The sequence below is a fragment of the Oncorhynchus keta genome, chromosome 15 (genome assembly GCF_023373465.1).
Source record: "Oncorhynchus keta strain PuntledgeMale-10-30-2019 chromosome 15, Oket_V2, whole genome shotgun sequence".
In the NCBI taxonomy this organism is placed as follows: Eukaryota; Metazoa; Chordata; class Actinopteri; order Salmoniformes; family Salmonidae; genus Oncorhynchus; species Oncorhynchus keta.
In genome coordinates this window covers 11,142,887-11,162,864 of record NC_068435.1, presented here as the reverse complement: position 1 = coordinate 11,162,864, position 19,978 = coordinate 11,142,887, and the positions used below count along the sequence as shown (strand labels likewise).

At 43.5% G+C, this 19,978-nt stretch overlaps 1 protein-coding gene and 1 long non-coding RNA gene across 12 annotated transcripts; both read right to left on the bottom strand.

The window, feature by feature from the left end:
• Nucleotides 1–8,307: 8,307 nt before the first annotated feature.
• LOC118395168 (vascular cell adhesion protein 1) lies at nucleotides 8,308–18,112 on the bottom strand. The gene is made up of 8 exons (XM_052463367.1): nucleotides 17,858–18,112; nucleotides 17,472–17,762; nucleotides 15,711–16,007; nucleotides 14,903–15,163; nucleotides 14,260–14,592; nucleotides 13,671–13,931; nucleotides 10,547–10,813; nucleotides 8,308–9,108 (listed from the first exon to the last, which is right to left on the bottom strand). Exons 1-8 carry the CDS (start codon nucleotides 17,994–17,996, stop codon nucleotides 8,975–8,977), a joined length of 1,983 nt encoding a protein of 660 aa, XP_052319327.1. The 5' UTR covers nucleotides 17,997–18,112; the 3' UTR covers nucleotides 8,308–8,974.
• LOC127907573 (uncharacterized) lies at nucleotides 10,823–13,660 on the bottom strand. Of its 11 annotated transcripts, none has more exons than XR_008064960.1 (5): nucleotides 12,068–13,660; nucleotides 11,750–12,035; nucleotides 11,686–11,717; nucleotides 11,400–11,653; nucleotides 10,823–11,273 (listed from the first exon to the last, which is right to left on the bottom strand). It is a non-coding gene; the product is annotated as an uncharacterized LOC127907573 (long non-coding RNA). The 11 variants fall into 11 exon arrangements; XR_008064962.1 differs by having other exon boundaries at nucleotides 11,590–11,653; XR_008064966.1 differs by having other exon boundaries at nucleotides 11,400–11,557.
• Nucleotides 18,113–19,978: the final 1,866 nt, after the last annotated feature.

Below are 19,978 nucleotides of genomic sequence, written 5' to 3'. Positions count from 1 at the left end.
TACCTTCTCCGCTATGCAATCTAGTTTCAGAGCTGATCATGGATGCACCTCAGCCACGCCCAAGGTTCTAAACGACCTCATAACCGCCATCGATAAGAGACATTACTGTGCAGCCGTATTCATCGACCTGGCCAAGGCTTTCGACTCTGTCAATCACAACATTCTTATTGGCAGACTCGACAGCCTTGGTTTCTCAAATGATTGCCTCGACTGGTTTACCAACTACTTCTCAGACAGAAGTTCAGAGTTCAGTGTGTCAAATCGGAGGTCCTGTTGTCCGGACCTCTGACAGTCTATGGGTGTGCCACAGGGTTCAATTCTCGGGCCGACTCCCTTTTCTGTATACATCAATGATGTTGCTCATGCTGCTGGTGATTCTCTGATCCACCTCTACGCAGACGACACCATTCTGTATACTTCTGGCCCCTCCTTGGACACTGTGTTATAGCTAACCTCCAGACAAGCTTCAATGCCATACAACTCTCCTTCCATGGCCTACAACTGCTCTTAAACGCAAGTAAAACTAAATGCATGCTATTCAATCGATCACGGCTCGCCCGTCCAGCTTCACTACTATGGACGGCTCTGACTTAGAATACGTGGACAACTACAAATACCTAGGTGTCTGGTTAGACTGTAAATTCTCCTTCCAGACTCACATTAAGCATCTCCAATCTCCATCTCTCCAACACCAGCTGTCAGAGCAGCTTACAGATCACTGCACCTGTACCTACCTCATCCCCATACTAGTATTTATTTATTTTGCACCCCAGTATCTCTACCTGCACATTCATCTTCTGCCGATCTACCATTCCAATGTTTAATATCTATATTGTAATTACTTCGCCACCATGGCCTATTTATTTCTTTAACGTACCTCATTTGCACTCACTGTATATAGACTTTTTGTTTTCTTTTGTTCTACAGTATTATTGACTGTATGTTTTGTTTATTCCATGTGTAACTCTGTATGTGTCGAATTGCTACACTTTATCTTGGCCAGGTCGCAGTTGCAAATGAGAACTTGTTCTCAACTAGCCTACCTGGTTAAATAAAGGTGAAATAAATCTAGTTTGCTGTTGATGTAGACACCAAGGAATTTGTAGCTCTCCTCTCAACCTGTTCCACTACAGCCCTGTCGATGAGAATGGGGACTTGCTCGGTGCTCCTTTTCCTGTAGTCCACAGTCATCTCCATAGTCTTGGTTATGTTGAGGGATAGGTTGTTATTCTGGCACCACCCGGCCATGTCTCTGACCTCCTCCCTATAGGCTGTCTCGTCGTTGTCGGTGATCAGGCCTACCACTGTTGTGTCGTCAGCAAACTTAGTGGTCCTTCTGTAGCTCAGTTGGTAGAGCATGGCGCTTGTAACGCCAGGGTAGTGGGTTCGATCCCCGGGACCACCCATACGTAGAATGTATGCACACATGACTGTAAGTCGCTTTGGATAAAAGCGTCTGCTAAATGGCATATATTATTATTATATTATTATATATTACTTAATGGTGTTGGAGTCGTGCCTGGTCATGCAGTTGTGGGTGAACAGGGAGTACAGACTGAGCATGCACCCCTGGGGAGCTCCAGTGTTGAGGATCAGCGTGGCAGATGTGTTGCTACCTACCCTCACCACCTGGGGGTGGTCTGTCAGGAAGTCCAGGATCCAGTTGCAGAGGGAGGTGTTTAGTCCCAGGATCCTTAGCTTGGTGATGAGTTTTGAGGATACTGTTACGCACGCCTCTATGAAGAGGGAACGCAACACCCTGCTACAACTAAACTCTCCGTGAAGAGAAAGGTATGGACTGTAGATGCAAGTAAGAGTGACAACAGGCAGAATGTGGTACCGTTTACAAGGACTTTATTCCTTTACACAGTAATATGGGGAAAAGGGGCTGGATGGAACCAAAGCAAATAAAGTAAATCTCAAAGCCCCCCCTCTATCTTACCTGCCTACCCACTACTTACCTAATTTAGCCCCACCTGGTGCCCTAACCAAAATACAAGGGGTGGTCCGCCCAGGTCTTACCTAGTGTGCCTAGACAGCGAATATGCTACGGGTATATGTATGCCCGCGGGCCTCTTGCCTAAGCACTCCCTAGGTGCCTTCCCCTTCTCCCCTGGGAACAAATGAAACAGAATATTAAACAATTTCACGAACAAACTAAGAAATAAAGGACATCAAATAAGCTCTATCTGAGCAAACTCACAAAACATAACTACTCTCAGCAATGAACTCCCAGCAAAATCTCTAGCAAAATCTCTGCAATGACCTTCCAGAAAATCTCTCTCACTCCTGAACAGAACACTGGCTTTTGGCGGGGTCAGCTCTCCAATTAGCCATGGAGTCAACCAATCAGCTGCTTGAGGGATTTCAGGAAGCCATTTCCTGAAATAAACACATGCACAAACACAAACTACAACACATAAACTGGGGAACGTAACAGATACTATTGTGTTGAACACTGAGCTGTCGTCAATGAACAGTATTCTCACATAGGTGTTCTTTTTGTCCAGGTGGGAAAGGGCAGTGTGGAGTGCAATAGAGATGGCGTCATCTGTGGATCTGTTTGGGCGGTATGCAAATTGGAGTGGGTCTAGGGTTTCTGGCATAATGGTGTTGATGTGAGCCATGACCAGCCTTTCAAAGCACTTCATGGCTACGAAAGTGAGTGCTACGGGTCTGTAGTCATTTAGGCAGGTTGCCTTTGTGTTCTTGGGCACAGTGACTATGGTGGTTTGTTTGAAGCATGTGGGTATTACAGATACTATCAGGGACATGTTGAAAATGTCAGTGAAGATACCTGCCAGTTGGTCAGCACATGCCCGGAGCACACGTCCTGGTAATCCGTCTGGCCCCATAGCCTTGTGTATGTTGACCTGTTTAAAGGTCTTACTCACGTCGGCTACGGAGAGCGTGATCACACAGTCGTCCGGAACAGCTGATGCTCTCGTGCATGCCTCAGTGTTGCTTGCCTCGAAGCGAACATAGAAGTGATTTAGGTCGTCTGGTAGGCTCATGTCACTGGGCAGCTTGCGGCAACTCGCGGCTGTGCTTCCCTTTGTAGATGATGCGCTGTCAGCCACTGACTTGTCACTCGCCACCATTCACCGCCGTCATCAATTGGACTAATGCTAGCGACAAGATCTGACTGAGCTCAGTTGTCATGAAACACATATACAGCGATGAGTTTCTCTGTTTCACACACACTCATAACGAGGAGCGCCCACAATGTGTGTGGAAGTGCTTAGTAATGAATCTCGCAAAACGAACAAATGTAATAAAACAACACGTCCTGACCAAACAACCCACAGCATGATGGTAAACCCAGGAAGTTCTTTCAGGACAGGGCAGAATGTGTCAGGAAACAGTGCCTCGACAGTGGAAAAATACATCCGCTAGCAAGACATTTTTGTCATTATATAACAGGTGATGATCAGCAGAAATAAGGGAGTACTAAACTCTCATAGTAGATGTGCGTTTCTCTTTCAAACAATCCCCTGGTTTTGTACACAGCCAATAGCTAACGTTAGTCAAAGCAAGCAAGCTACTGATAGTGCAACCCTAAGTAACAGTACAGATGAAGGTGAACAATGATCAGGCCCACTGTACATTTTACTGTAGAAATGATTGTTGAAAACTAGTCTCGATTGGAACTGTTGCTGTTAAGATACAATAATAATTGTTATTCTGAACTGGAATAAACTGATTGAAGCAAGATGCTTTTTGAGGCAAACCCACATAGTTCTGGGTTGTTCATCTGCAACAAGAAGCGGTCACCTGCCTGACTGAGAACCCACTCACACAGTTCTGGGTTGTTCATCTACAACAGGAAGCGGTCTCCTGCCTGACTGAGAACCCACTCACACAGTTCTGGGTTGTTCATCTACAACAGGAAGCGGTCTCCTGCCTGACTGAGAACCCACTCACACAGTTCTGGGTTGTTCATCTACAACAGGAAGCGGTCTCCTGCCTGACTGAGAACCCACTCACATAGTTCTGGGTTGTTCATCTACAACAGGAAGTGGTCTCCTGCCTGACTGAGAACCCACTCACATAGTTCTGGGTTGTTCATCTACAACAGGAAGTGGTCTCCTGCCTGACTGAGAACCCACTCACATAGTTCTGGGTTGTTCATCTACAACAGGAAGTGGTCTCCTGCCTGACTGAGAACCCACTCACACAGTTCTGGGTTGTTCATCTACAACAGGAAGCGGTCTCCTGTCTGACTGAGAACCCACTCACATAGTTCTGGGTTGTTCATCTGCAACAGGAAGCGGTCTCCTGCCTCACTGAGAACCCACTCACACAGTTCTGGGTTGTTCATCTGCAACAGGAAGCGGTCTCCTGCCTGACTGAGAACCCACTCACACAGTTCTGGGTTGTTCATCTACAACAGGAAGCGGTCTCCTGCCTGACTGAGAACCCACTTACACAGTTCTGGGTTGTTCATCTACAACAGGAAGTGGTCTCCTGCCTGACTGAGAACCCACTCACATAGTTCTGGGTTGTTCATCTGCAACAGGAAGCGGTCTCCTGCCTGACTGAGAACCCACTTACACAGTTCTGGGTTGTTCATCTACAACAGGAAGCGGTCTCCTGCCTGACTGAGAACCCACTTACACAGTTCTGGGTTGTTCATCTACAACAGGAAGTGGTCTCCTGCCTGACTGAGAACCCACTCACATAGTTCTGGGTTGTTCATCTACAACAGGAAGTGGTCTCCTGCCTGACTGAGAACCCACTTACACAGTTCTGGGTTGTTCATCTACAACAGGAAGTGGTCTCCTGCCTGACTGAGAACCCACTCACATAGTTCTGGGTTGTTCATCTACAACAGGAAGCGGTCTCCTGCCTCACTGAGAACCCACTCACACAGTTCTCTGTTGTTCATCTACAACAGGAAGCGGTCTCCTGCCTGACTGAGAAAGCAGTAGATGTTCTGGTCCAGTTTGGCACCACATACCTATGTGAGTCAGGGTTCTCAACTCTGACATACTTCAAAAACAAGTACAGAAACAGTTTCAAGGCTGAGCATCACCTCAGTGTTACACTGTTAAAACAGAGACCAGCATAGACATGTTGCTGTTAAAATACAATGCATATTTTTTTTATTCTGAACTGGAATAAATAGATTGATCACTTCACACAGATATAGACCAGAAAAGGACAGCATGTGTGTTCTGTTATTCATCTGTGTGATGTGATCAATCAGTTTATTCCAGTTCAGAATGAAAATAATTTATTGAATTTTAACAGTAACAGTTCCAACACATACAGATATGTACGTGTTTTAATGGGGGAAAATAACATTCATAGATATTTTTATGGATATTCAATTTCATTATTTGTTTTGGCCTATATTACATTTGTTTTAGGCATAAGGGCAATGAAATGTACCGATATGTATGTATAGTTGCATATTTTCCTAAGCTTAGGTCCCAGGAAAACACAGAATTTCTCATTTGGGTCCCAGGAAAACACAGAATTTCTCATTTGGGTCCCAGGATGAAAAAGTTGAACACCTGGTCTAATGGATCCAAGGCTGAATAATCAAACAAAATGCTGGTTCCGTTTTGTTTTCTCTTTGCCCCATACTTCAACACATTCTGGAAATTCCCAGGCCTAAATTCATAATTTTAGTTCAGACCTTTTTTAAGATTGTAATCATCATTTAATCTCTGGGTTGAGGCACATCTGAGGAAATTGAAACATAACAAACCCACTCCCTGGAACTTCCAATAGACCAGGGTCATTGGGGCACACGGAAAAACACGTCATGGAAAACTAAAATAAGCCTTTCTTATTAGACAAGTCCAACTAGCCCCTTCCTGTTCTAGTCTGTTTTTTATTGATTGGTGCGTAATGAAAACCAACCAACCAACTTCAGAATCCATCTTTGCATTACTGTTGCACAATGCAGCCCGTATCGTCCCTCTTATTTCCTCATGTTACCTAGGTTTGAGAACATGTACCATTTGGTTGCTAACAGTAGGGGGCCGCTTAGAAAAACAGCTTTTTATGTTATCTTTGTCGCCCATATTGCTACCGGGAACAAAAAGGAAGAGACACAATGTGCCTGTAATAGACTAGATTAGACTACCTCTCTATCCAGTTGGTTTATGACCCATTTGAATTCTATCCAGTAGAGGAAGGAAGTTCTAAACCACTGTATGAAGTTAGTTGTGTATTTAAATATGTAATCATAATATCAGAACGACTAAGTGATGAACATCGCAGTTTTGACCCCAAAAAATAAATGTTCCTCTCACGAAAGACACGGGTTAGGTTTTGCAAATGAGTATTAATTTTTTATCTAAACTGATGCCTCTTCACATGTATTATACACAATCACCCTAACACACAATCACCCTAACACACAAACATCCTGACACACAAACATCCTGACACACAATCACCCTAACACACAATCATCCTAACACACAATCACCCTAACACACAATCACCCTAACACACAAACATCCTAACACACAAACATCCTGACACACAAACATCCTGACACACAATCACCCTAACACACAATCACCCTAACACACAATCACCCTAACACACAATCACCCTAACACACAAACATCCTGACACACAATCACCCTAACACACAAACATCCTGACACACAAACATCCTGACACACAGATCTACAGGTCAAAGACATCTGATTATTTCTGACGGGAGGACATACCTTATTAACTGTGAAGAGGGGCTAACCAACACTTGTTCATCACTGGAGATGGTAAACAAACAACCCCCTTCACAGACTGCACAGTGCTTCTTAGATGAGAACTCAGAAAATACAAAAAGAGCATTACTTAGCTGTTTCCTTAAAAAAAAAAAAACTGTCATTGTCACCTTTTAACCTGTTTGTGCCCTGAGAAGACGTGCGTAAGAACATCCCATGACTCAACGTGTGTAAAAGTATTTGGACATTAGGCATCTGGTCTAAGGCTGTATGTAGGTGGAAATATGTCTCTACTTTGATCTGTATATGTGACCTATGACCCGAGGATGGCGATGAGGTCAACCTGACTATTAATCTCTAGACCCGGACGAGAAGTGTTACTGATAGTGGGATGCATGGTGTCCCCGCTACATCATCATTTACCCACAACATTTTCCCTACTACACTGAGCAACAATATAAACACAACATGTATAGTGTTGGTTTTATGAGCTGAAATAAAAGATCCCAGAAATGTTCCATACACACACAAAGCTTCTCAAATGTTGTGCACAAATTTGTTTACCTCCCTGTTAGTGAGCATTTCTCCTTTACCAAGATAATCCATCCACTTTACAGGTGTGGCATATCAAGAAGCTCATTAAACAGCATGATTATTACACAGGTGCACCTTGTGTTGGAGACAAAGGCCACTCTAAAATGGTCCGTTTTGTCACAGATGTCTCAAGTTTTGAGGGAGTGTGAAATTGGCATGCTGACTGCAGGGATGTCCACCAGAGCTGTTGGCAGATAATTGAATGTTAATCTCTACCATAAGCTGCCTCCCATGTCATTTTAGAGAATATGGCAGTACGTCCAACCTGCCTCAAACGCAGACCACATGTAACCACACCAGCCCAGGACCTTCACATCTGACTTCTTCACCTGTGGGATTGTCTGAGTCCAGCCACCCGGACAGTTGATGAAACTGAGGAGTATTTCTGTCTGTAATAAAGCCCTTTTGTGGAGAAACTCATTCTGACTGGCTGGGCCTGGCTCCTCAGTGGTTGGGCCTATGCCCTACCAGGCCCATCCATGAGTGTGCCCCTGCCCATTCATGTGAAATCCATAGATTAGGGCCTAATTTATTTGTCAATTTAATGACTAACTCAAACATATAACAGAAGCATCTAATGTATACTGAACAAAAAGAAAACGCAATCATTTTGATTTCACTGTTTGTCCCCCTAAGATTTCCTCAGTTTTGTGTGTCTTTTCACAGATTTGGCTGAAAGCTTTTAAAGGGGAAGCCAACCAGAGATCATTTGGGAACTCCAAACTCCTCCCATTGACTGAGCCCTTGGGACAAATATGGTATTGTACTTATGTTTTTTTTTTCTCAACAAACACAGTCTCAAATGGAAGATTAGTCTCACACTTCCCAGAAGAGTTTGTGGAACATGGGTGTTTGTTTCTGAGATGGTTTCCTTGATACGGAGTGCCATATCCTCAGTCAAGTCTATTTAGTCTTTGTGTGTTTGAGGTATGCCTGTTGTTTCCTTGTCTCTTCCGCACCCTCCAACTCTTACCTAAACCCTGTATCACCGTGTGTGTCTGTTCAAACAGGAGGCAGGGTACACCTTTTCATCTTTATTACAATAAGTCTGTACAAAACATAATTCACATGAAAATACAAATAAATTATTTACAGCAATAATATAAACTCCAGTGAAAAAAGGTCTGATGCTGCAGTGACGCAATGTCCTGGGCTGGTGGTTGACTAAAGGTATTACAAGATGCTAGAAGTCATATCTGTGCAAATCATCAGTTACATTCATGGCTTTGTACATCCACCAGTAGAGAACACGCATAAACAAACAATTAGGCCTCAATACAATCTGTATCGCGGAAGGTTCACCGCTGTAGCGCAATTTAATTTTAAAAGGCAATGTTCCCGTAGACTGAATCCACGGTAACCGCTGCATCCACGGTAACCGCTGCATCCACGGTAACCGCTGCATCCACGGTAACCGCTGCATCCCTCGGCTCAACTGGAAAACATTTACATTTCAATCAACTTCCACGATACGGATTGAATCGAGACTATGATTACAGTGCGTTTTTGAGATTATACCAACCAAACCAGACCAATAGCAACGAAGAACACACAGTCTCTTACATGCCGAAAGCACAGCTCTGTCCACCTCTGAGGAAAACACCCCCTCGATGCTAGAAGTGGACTGTTTAAAGTGCTCAATTGCAGACTGATGTTGAGTCCATCTCTCTTCCCTCCATGGGGGGAGTCTAAACTGTCCTTGCAAGTTCATATGAACTTGCCTGTTTTGCTCTCTTCAGGAATCGCATCAGAGTCGCGGCAGCAGCGGTCATGAAAACGAAGCACACTGGTATGATGACGGTCTGTGGATTGACGGATTTATCTGGAGGGATGAGATTTAAAGTTAGCAGACTCCATATCCATTTTTTTCTTACTTTTTTTAATTTGTTTTTTTTTCATACACTGCTCAAAAAAATAAAGGGAACACTTAAACAACACAATGTAACTCCAAGTCAATCACACTTCTGTGAAATCAAACTGTCCTCTCAGGAAGCAACACTGATTGACAATACATTTCACATGCTGTTGTGCAAATGGAATAGACAGCAGGTGGAAATTATAGGCAATTAGCAAGACACCCCCAATAAAGGAGTGGTTCTGCAGGTGGAGACCAGACCACTTCTCAGTTCCTATGCTTCCTGGCTGATGTTTTGGTCACTTTTGAATGCCGGCGGTGCTTTCACTCTAGTGGTAGCATGAGACGGAGTCTACAACCCACGCAAGTGGCTCAGGTAGTGCAGCTCATCCAGGATGGTACATCAATGCGAGCTGTGGCAAGAAGGTTTGCTGTGTCTGTCAGCGTAGTGTCCAGAGCATGGAGGCGTTACCAGGAGACAGGCCAGTACATCAGGAGACTTGGAGGAGGCCGTAGGAAGGCAACAACCCAGCAGCAGGACCGCTACCTCCGCCTTTGTGCAAGGAGGAGCACTGCCAGTATGGGATTTCCAGTAGGGATTTCCACCAGTGCTTTAGCCAGAGAATGGAATGTTCATTTCTCTACCATAAGCCTCCTCCAACGCCATTTTAGAGTATTTAGCAGTATGTCCAACTGACCTCACAACCGCAGACCACATGTATGGCATCATGTGGTGCGAGCGGTTTGCTGATGTCAACAGAGTGCCCCATTGTGGTGGTGGGGTTATGGTATGGGCAGGCAGGCATAAGCTACGGACAACGAACACAATTCAATTTTATCGATGGCAATTGGAATACACAGAGATACCGCGATGAGATCCTGAGGTACATTGTTATGCCCATTTGTTTTTTTACGGTATCTATGATCAACAGATGCATATCTGTGAAATCCATAGATTAGGGCATAATGAATTTATTTCAATTGACAGATTTTGTTGTATGTTGCGTTTCTATTTTAGGTCCGTGTGTAGGAGCTTGAGATTTGTGGCAATGCCAGAGGCTTGGTGTACACTCAGATGCCTTGTGTGTGTATAGCCTAGTGGTTAACGCGTTAGGACAGTAACGGAAAGGTTGCTAGTTCGAATACCCAAGCCAATAATGTGAAAAATCTATCGATTTGTCCCTTGAGCAAGGCACTTAAACGCTAACTTTCTCCAGGGGCACTGTACTACTATGGCTGACCCTGTAAAACAACACATTTCACTCCACTGTGTATGTGTCAATACAACATGTTTTTTTTTTGTGTGTGTCAATGATGTATCTAAACCATTAGTTTGTGTGAGAGACGGAGAGAGAGTGTGTGTGCCCGCATGTTTTTTTGTGTGAGTATCTCTCAGTGGTCTCACCCTGGATGCTGACGCTGAGGCTGAAGCTGAGGCTCTGGTGTCCCACTACATTGGTGACATTGAGCAGGTAGAGCCCAGCGTGCTCCGGGCCCAGGTGGACTAGGTGGAAGGTTCCGTCAGAGGAGTGCAGCTCCACCCCATCCCGCAGCCTCACCAGGGTGGCGGAGGGGGCGGGAACGCCCACAGCCCAGCTCCAGATGGTCACGTTCTGCCCCTTCTCAAACTCAGCAGACGGGAACACCTCCATGGACAGGTTTGTGGGCGGCGCTTCGGGGGGGGTAAGAAAGGTAGCAAATTGAAATGAAGGATTGCTGTTTGTTTCCTATACACACAGCCTCTAGGTTGACGTGAAAATATTTGGCACGTGACGTCGTATGCTATTTGTAAACTGATTATATGGTTGAAAAGACGTCATATCACATTACAACCAGTTAGACTTAGACTTCATGACATCAAGACGTCATATCACATTACAACCAGTTAGTTAGACTTCATGACATCAAGACGTCATATCACATTACAACCAGTTAGACTTAGACTTCATGACATCAAGACGTCATGGAAACATTCTGGTTGTTATCTGGTCAGACTGGTGATAACCAGAATATAACTATTTTACTACTAGCACTGACTTTGCTGCTAACTTCTTTGTGGTTGTCTCACCTCACTATGACTGAGCGATGTGGTTGTCCCACCTCACTATGACTGAGAGATGTGGTTGTCCCACCTCACTATGACTGAGAGATGTGGTTGTCCCACCTCACTATGACTGAGAGATGTGGTTGTCCCACCTCACTATGACTGAGAGATGTGGTTGTCTCACCTCACTATGACTGAGATGTGGTTGTCCCACCTCACTATGACTGAGCGATGTGGTTGTCTCACCTCACTATGACTGAGATGTGGTTGTCCCACCTCACTATGACTGAGCGATGTGGTTGTCCCACCTCCCTATGACTGAGAGATGTGGTTGTCCCACCTCACTATGACTGAGCGATGTGGTTGTCCCACCTCACTATGACTGAGCGATGTGGTTGTCTCACCTCACTATGACTGAGCGATGTGGTTGTCCCACCTCACTATGACTGAGCGATGTGGTTGTCCCACCTCACTATGACTGAGCGATGTGGTTGTCTCACCTCACTATGACAGAGAGATGTGGTTGTCCCACCTCACTATGACTGAGCGATGTGGTTGTCCCACCTCACTATGACAGAGAGATGTGGTTGTCTCACCTCACTATGACAGAGATGTGGTTGTCCCACCTCACTATGACTGAGAGATGTGGTTGTCCCACCTCACTATGACTGAGCGATGTGGTTGTCCCACCTCACTATGACTGAGAGATGTGGTTGTCTCACCTCACTATGACTGAGAGATGTGGTTGTCCCACCTCACTATGACTGAGCGATGTGGTTGTCCCACCTCACTATGACAGAGAGATGTGGTTGTCTCACCTCACTATGACTGAGAGATGTGGTTGTCCCACCTCACTAAGACTGAGAGATGTGGTTGTCTCACCTCACTAAGACTGAGAGATGTGGTTGTCCCACCTCACTAAGACTGAGAGATGTGGTTGTCTCACCTCACTATGACTGAGAGATGTGGTTGTCCCACCTCACTATGACTGAGAGATGTGGTTGTCCCACCTCACTATGACTGAGAGATGTGGTTGTCCCACCTCACTATGACTGAGCGATGTGGTTGTCCCACCTCACTATGACAGAGAGATGTGGTTGTCTCACCTCACTATGACAGAGATGTGGTTGTCCCACCTCACTATGACTGAGAGATGTGGTTGTCCCACCTCACTATGACTGAGCGATGTGGTTGTCCCACCTCACTATGACTGAGAGATGTGGTTGTCCCACCTCACTATGACTGAGAGATGTGGTTGTCTCACCTCACTATGACTGAGAGATGTGGTTGTCCCACCTCACTATGACAGAGAGATGTGGTTGTCTCACCTCACTATGACTGAGAGATGTGGTTGTCCCACCTCACTAAGACTGAGAGATGTGGTTGTCCCACCTCACTATGACTGAGAGATGTGGTTGTCTCACCTCACTATGACTGAGAGATGTGGTTGTCCCACCTCACTAAGACTGAGAGATGTGGTTGTCCCACCTCACTAAGACTGAGAGATGTGGTTGTCTCACCTCACTAAGACTGAGAGATGTGGTTGTCTCACCTCACTATGACTGAGAGATGTGGTTGTCCCACCTCACTATGACTGAGAGATGTGGTTGTCCCACCTCACTATGACTGAGAGATGTGGTTGTCCCACCTCACTATGACTGAGCGATGTGGTTGTCCCACCTCACTATGACTGAGAGATGTGGTTGTCTCACCTCACTATGACTGAGCGATGTGGTTGTCCCACCTCACTATGACTGAGAGATGTGGTTGTCCCACCTCACTATGACTGAGCGATGTGGTTGTCCCACCTCCCTATGACTGAGCGATGTGGTTGTCCCACCTCACTATGACTGAGAGATGTGGTTGTCCCACCTCCCTATGACTGAGAGATGTGGTTGTCCCACCTCCCTATGACTGAGCGATGTGGTTGTCCCACCTCCCTATGACTGAGAGATGTGGTTGTCCCACCTCACTATGACAGAAGAATGCACTAACTAACTGTAAGTCACTCTGGATAAGTGTGTCTGCTAAATTAAACTGATTTAAGACATATTTTTCACTTTGCAGCTAAAATGACGAAAACATCCTTTTACAACCAGTTAAAACTTTTTACATATTTGTTTTTGCTTTAGTTTATTTAGTAAATACTTTAACTCTAGTTCTTGAACTGCATTGTTGGTTGAGGGCTTGTAAGTAAGCATTTCACGGTAAGGTATCGTGTTTCAGTGACATTGCAACCAGTTTTTCCCACTAGGAATGCCTTGTGTACTTACATGAGCAATGGTAAACTCATTGAAGCAACTGTCGCTGGTGCCAAAGTTGGCACAATATTAAGCACGCTTTTTTGTCCTTATGAATTATAATCTTACTTGGTTATTCTGTTTCTTACAGTCAGTATTTGTCAACTGGAAATGGGATCGTAATGGGATATACCTTTTATAACTACAAACCACAAGCTGATATAGTTTGCTTTTATTTGACTCACCTTGAACATTAACAGTCATGTGAGCTGTAAGGTTTCCTACGACGTTGTGGGCCACGCATTCATACTCTCCACCGTGGGACCATGACGCTTCTTCCACCAATAGGGTCGCACCCTCTCCTGCCACGACTGAGCGGCCATCTTGGTCCAGTTTTCTCCACAACACTGTAGGTTCAGGGTTCCCCTCAGCACGACACGTCAGTGTAAAACCGTCTCCGATTTTCACCTGAGTGTTCTCTGAGATAGTGATCTTTCTGGGGGAATCTACATTGGGGAAAATAATGGTTGTTAGATACACATTATGGAAGTTAAGTTGCAAATTGTTTACATCAAATATTGGCTTGTTTGCTGTATAGTTCATATACCTATGACATAATATGAAACAAACCTTTAGTTTTAGGCAAACAATGTGCTCCTTTTTGTCCAATGAGGTCATTTCTGGACAATATTTCTGTCCATTTATGGGACACCTTTTACCTCGAGCACCCCAGAGGCAAAAGTAATGTATAGCCTCATTAACTTGTACCCAAATTGTATTTGAAACATTGTCTAATGACAATGATTGAACAACTCTTGACAGAAATGTACTTACATTGAACTGTCATTGATGCGACAGTCGCTGTGGTTCTCTGGGTCTCTGTATAAAGCTCATTGAAGACTGTGATGTTAATGGAAGATGTCTGTTTCCCATAGGGATTGGTAGCCTGACATTCGTACAGTCCCGAGTCTCTAGCTGTCAGCGATTGGACAGTGATGGAGGTGTGGCCCTGGTTGGACTGTAGCTCCGCCCCCTGACTGCCGGTCAACTGACGTAACGCCACACGCCCCTGCGGCCCACTCTCTGATTGGCAGGTAATGGTCACACTGTCCCCCGCTTTCAGCTCACCAGATGGGCTCAGATAAAGAACAGGCTTCTCTGGAGGACCTGCCAGGGGAAATGAGTAACATAATCATATATCAATTAGGTTATATGAATACAAAAATGTCAACATAAAAGGGGAATAATAATGATGGTAAACTATGTTAATAATGTATTTAACAAAGTAAAATTAACTACATGGTTCCAACGTTGACACAATATTAAGCACGCTTTTTTGTCCTTATGAATTATAATCTTACTTGGTTATTCTGTTTCTTACAGTCAGTATTTGTCAACTGGAAATGGGATCGTAATGGGATATACCTTTTATAACTACAAACCACAAGCTGATATAGTTTGCTTTTATTTGACTCACCTTGAACATTAACAGTCATGTGAGCTGTAAGGTTTCCTACGACGTTGTGGGCCACGCATTCATACTCTCCACCGTGGGACCATGACGCTTCTTCCACCAATAGGGTCGCACCCTCTCCTGCCACGACTGAGCGGCCATCTTGGTCCAGTTTTCTCCACAACACTGTAGGTTCAGGGTTCCCCTCAGCACGACACGTCAGTGTAAAACCGTCTCCGATTTTCACCTGAGTGTTCTCTGAGATAGTGATCTTTCTGGGGGAATCTACATTGGGGAAAATAATGGTTGTTAGATACACATTATGATTAGTTGCTAATTGCTCATGTCAAATGATGGCTGTATGGTTGATATACTATGACATAATATTAAACAAACCCTTAGTTTTATGCAAAGAGTGTATTATTTTGCTCATGGGTATGCTCCTTTCTGTCTAATGAGGTAATTTCTGGAGAATATTTCTGTCCATTTCTGTCTGTTCTGGTGACGGCAGGTAGCCTAGTGTTTAGAGCATTGGGCCAGAAACCAAAAGGTTGCTAGATCAAATCCCCGAGCTGACAAGGTACAAATCTGTCGTTCTGCCCCTGAACAAGGCAGTTAACCCACTGTTCCTAGGCCGTCATTGTAAATAAGAATTTGTTCTTAACTGTCTTGCCTGGTTAAATAAAAATACAATATTAGGGGACCCCTTTTGTCTCAAGAGCACCCCAGAGGCATACGTTCTGTATAGCTTCTTTAACTTGTACCCCAAACTGTATTGTGAAACATTGTCCGATGAGAATGATTGAACAACTCTAGACAGATATATATTTACATTGGATGGTCATTGATGCGACAGTCTCTCTGGTTATCTTGTCAATCCCAATGTCCAGCGTGGCTCTGCAGGTAACATTCTGTCCATTGTTCTGGGCTGTCGGTCTGTATTTCAACACTGAGGTGACAGTCTGGACTTCCAGATGTTCATCTTGTTTGAGGAGAACTTCATCTCCCAGTAGCCACTCAATGATTAGACGTTCAGCTGGGTACACATCTGGAACTGTACAGGTGAGGTTACTCTCCTGACCCTCAGTCAAAAGGTCACTTCTTGATATGGTGGGATCCTTTGGTAAGGCTGTCAATGACAAATCAATTAATGGTTAATCAAAACACATTGTCTTCTGGAATGCTACGACCCAATGTGTTTTGTAGCAATAATTTGCAATAAGACCTACAGATAGTAGCCAATGAGAAGATCTATACAGCTACAGACAAACTAACTTGTGTTTAAGTTGCATTTTAACCCACTACTGTAGCAATTAATTTAGCTATTTATTTATCAATTCATTCATACATGTTTTAATCAAATGATCAAGTCCATCATGATCTGTCATGCCTATTTCATATAGGTATCAGTAGCGTTGCATGGGTAAAGAGACAATAAGAAGACACAGTGGAAGAATAAATTCAACCACACCTTTGTTTTATCACAAAACCGGATAGCAACATCTGTCTGGTGAAGCAAGTCAATGTTTCTGACATTTCTGGACCACTAAACAACTATTGATTTAGAATTTGATAGGTGAGAATTGTCTGTTAATTGAATGATTATAATATTCCGCCCTGAAACATATAATTGAATGGAATTGATTAGAATGTATGAAGTCATAATCAATGAATGTGTATTCCTAGTCAGGATTAGGGTAAAACAATATGTCTTTATGCTATTTTAAACACAGACTGTTTGAGCTTGGTGCCGACCTGACTAGAGATTAGGGAGATTCATTGGAATGTGTCTACATACAGTAGTGTGGATGCCTATCGATATACAGTAGCCCTGCTTAAAACACTTTAGATTCATTGGAATGTGTCTACATACAGTAGTGTGGATGCCTATCGATATACAGTAGCCCTGCTTGAAACACTTTAGATTCATTGGCATGTTGTTTTATTTGGGAGGAACCAGAGAGTGTGTATATTAGTGGATTAATTTAATATTATAAACTTCAAAGCAATTGCGCATGATCTGAAGACGTTATAAGCTACTGCTAATGAAGACGTTCTATAAAAGCCTACAATAAACAAAAAGCTACTGTTCATGAAGACGTTCTACTATAAAAGCCTACAATAAACAAAAAGCTACTGTTCATGAAGACGTTCTACTATAAAAGCCTACAATAAACAAAAAGCTACTGTTCATGAAGACGTTCTACTATAAAAGCCTACAATAAACAAAAAGCTACTGTTCATGAAGACGTTCTACTATAAAAGCCTACAATAAACAAAAAGCTACTGTTCATGAAGACGTTCTACTATAAAAGCCTACAATAAACAAAAAGCTACTGTTCATGAAGACGTTCTACTATAAAAGCCTACAATAAACAAGCTACTGTTCATGAAGACGTTCTACTATAAAAGCCTACAATAAACAAAAAGCTACTGTTCATGAAGACGTTCTACTATAAAAGCCTACAATAAACAAAAAGCTACTGTTCATGAATACGTTCTACTATAAAAGCCTACAATAAACAAAAAGCTACTGTTCATGAAGACGTTCTACTATAAAAGCCTACAATAAACAAAGACGCACAAAACTTACCGTAGACGTTCACCTTAGTAGACGTTTGCGCGTTTTGTGGAACTTCTCCTTTGGTTCTGCATGTGGCCTTACAGACGACCGTGTTGACGTGATGAATTTCCAACGGGTTAAATATTTGCAGGGACACTGTCCCGTTGGTCTCCGTTTTACCGTAGAGTGACCGGTCAATCAATGAAGACCAGGTGAACGTGACGGCTTCGGCGCAACCACTGGCTTTGCACGTCAGGACCAGACTGTCGCCGACTCGAGCCATGGGATGCTTCGGTGTGAGGTTTAGGACAAATTTCGACGCTTTAAAAGAGATAATAATTTGTCCAAATTAAACATATTTGACCTTATAGAAAACTTAAAACTGCAGCATTTTAGGAAACATTTTCAGTTCTTACCTGCAGTAGGCAGCAATACTATCCAAAGAGCGAACGCAGCCATGATCTGTTTTGAGAAATTACAGCTAAATGAGTTCTTCTCTTGAAGAAAGCTTGAGAGACAACCTTCTGTCCTTGGCCCATGTTGATATTTATACATGTCATTTTATTGGGGGGGGTTCCCGTTGCAGACTACCCTTGGAAGTTTTGTAGCCCATTATTCCATGCGCCCTTGTCTCATAGGCTTGGGCTGCAGTCCAGAACCCCTGCCCTAGCCACTTTCCCTCCGAAAATCCCCATCGAAAACGGATGCAGTTTGATTGGCATCTTAAGTGGTCTAATTGACTAACTTTCTCCTCTCGGCGAGTGAACAATTTTGGTCACTTGCGGGGTTGATATTACCTACAATTCAATGCAAACTGTAGTTATATGTCAAACTGGTGGCTGCGAAGTGTACATTTTAAATTTTAAAAGGCTGCATTTTCAGCATGTCAGAAAAGTATGAACCTAGCTTGCTTTAAAAAAATATATACATACACATTGATTTTTGCATTGGCAATTTGGCTTCGTCTCGTGGTGAGGAGCCTATAAAACGTTGCTAGATTCATTAACATATTTTTTGCAACTGAAATTTATTGGAACAATTTACCAAACTATAAAACTAGCTAGCCAGCTATGGGTAACTGTTGCTAGCTACCTGACAGGAGTGCTAGCTACAGTTGAAGTCGGAAGTTTACACACACTTAGGTTGGAGTCATTAAAACTTGTTTTTCCACCACTCCACAAATGTCTTGTTAACAAACTATAGTTTTGGCAAGTGGGTTAGGACATCTACTTTGTGCATGACACAAGTAAATTTTCCAACAATTGTTTACAGACAGATTATTTCACTTATAAATTCACTAACACAATTCCAGTGGGTCAGAATTTGACATACACTTAGTTGACTGTGCCTTTATCAACTTGGAAAATTCCAGATAATGATGTCATGGCTTTAGACGCTTCTGATAGGCTAATTGACATCATTTGAGTCAATTGGAGGTGTACCTGTGGATGTATTTCAAGGCCTACCTTCAAACTCAGTGCCTCTGATTGACATCATGGGAAAATCAAAATAAATCAGTTAAGACCTCCACAAGTCTGGTTCATCCTTTGGAGAAATTTCCAAATGCCTGAAGGTATCACGTTCATCTGTACAAACAATAGTACGCAAGTATAAACACCATGGGACTACGCAGCCGTCATACTCCTCAGGAAGGAGACTCATTCTGTCTCCTAGAGATGAACATACTTTTGTGCGAAAAGTGCAAATCAAACCCAGAACAACAGCAAAGGACCTTGTGAAGATGCTGGAGGAAACAGGTACAAAAGTATCTATATCCACAGTAAAATGAGTCCTATATTGACATAACCTGAAAGGCCGCTCAGCAAGGAAAGAAGCCACAGCTCCACAACCTCCATAGAAAAAGCCAGACTACGGTTTGCAACTGCACAAGGGGTCAAATATCATACTTTTTTGAGAAATGTCCTCTGGTCTGATGAAACAAAAAAACTCTTTAGCCATAATGACCATCGTTGCGTTTGGAGAAAAAAGGGGGAGGCTTGCAACCCGAAGAACACCATCCAAACCGTGAAGCACGGGAGTGGCAGCATCATGTTCTGGGGGATGCTTTGCTGCAGGAGGGACTGGTGCACTTCACAAAATAGATTGCATCATGAGGTAGGAAAATTATGTGGATATATTGAAGCAACACCACAAGACATCAGTCAGGGAGTTAAAGCTTGGTCGCAAATGGGTCTTCCAAATGGACAATGACCCCAAACATACTTCCAAAGTTGTGGCAAAATGGCTTAAGTACAACAAAGTCAAGGTATTGGGAGTGTCCATCACAAAGCCCTGACCTCAAGCCCGTAGAAAATTTGTGGGCAGAACTGAAAAAGCGTGTGTGAGCAAGGAGTTCTACAAACCTGACTCCGTTACACTAGCTCTGTCAGGAGGAATGGGCCAAAATTCACCCAACCTACTGTGGGAAGCTCGTGGAAGGCTACCCGAAACATTTGACCCATGTTAATTAAACAATTTAAAGGCAATACTACCAAATACTAATTGAGTGTATGTAAACTTCTGACCCACTGGGAATT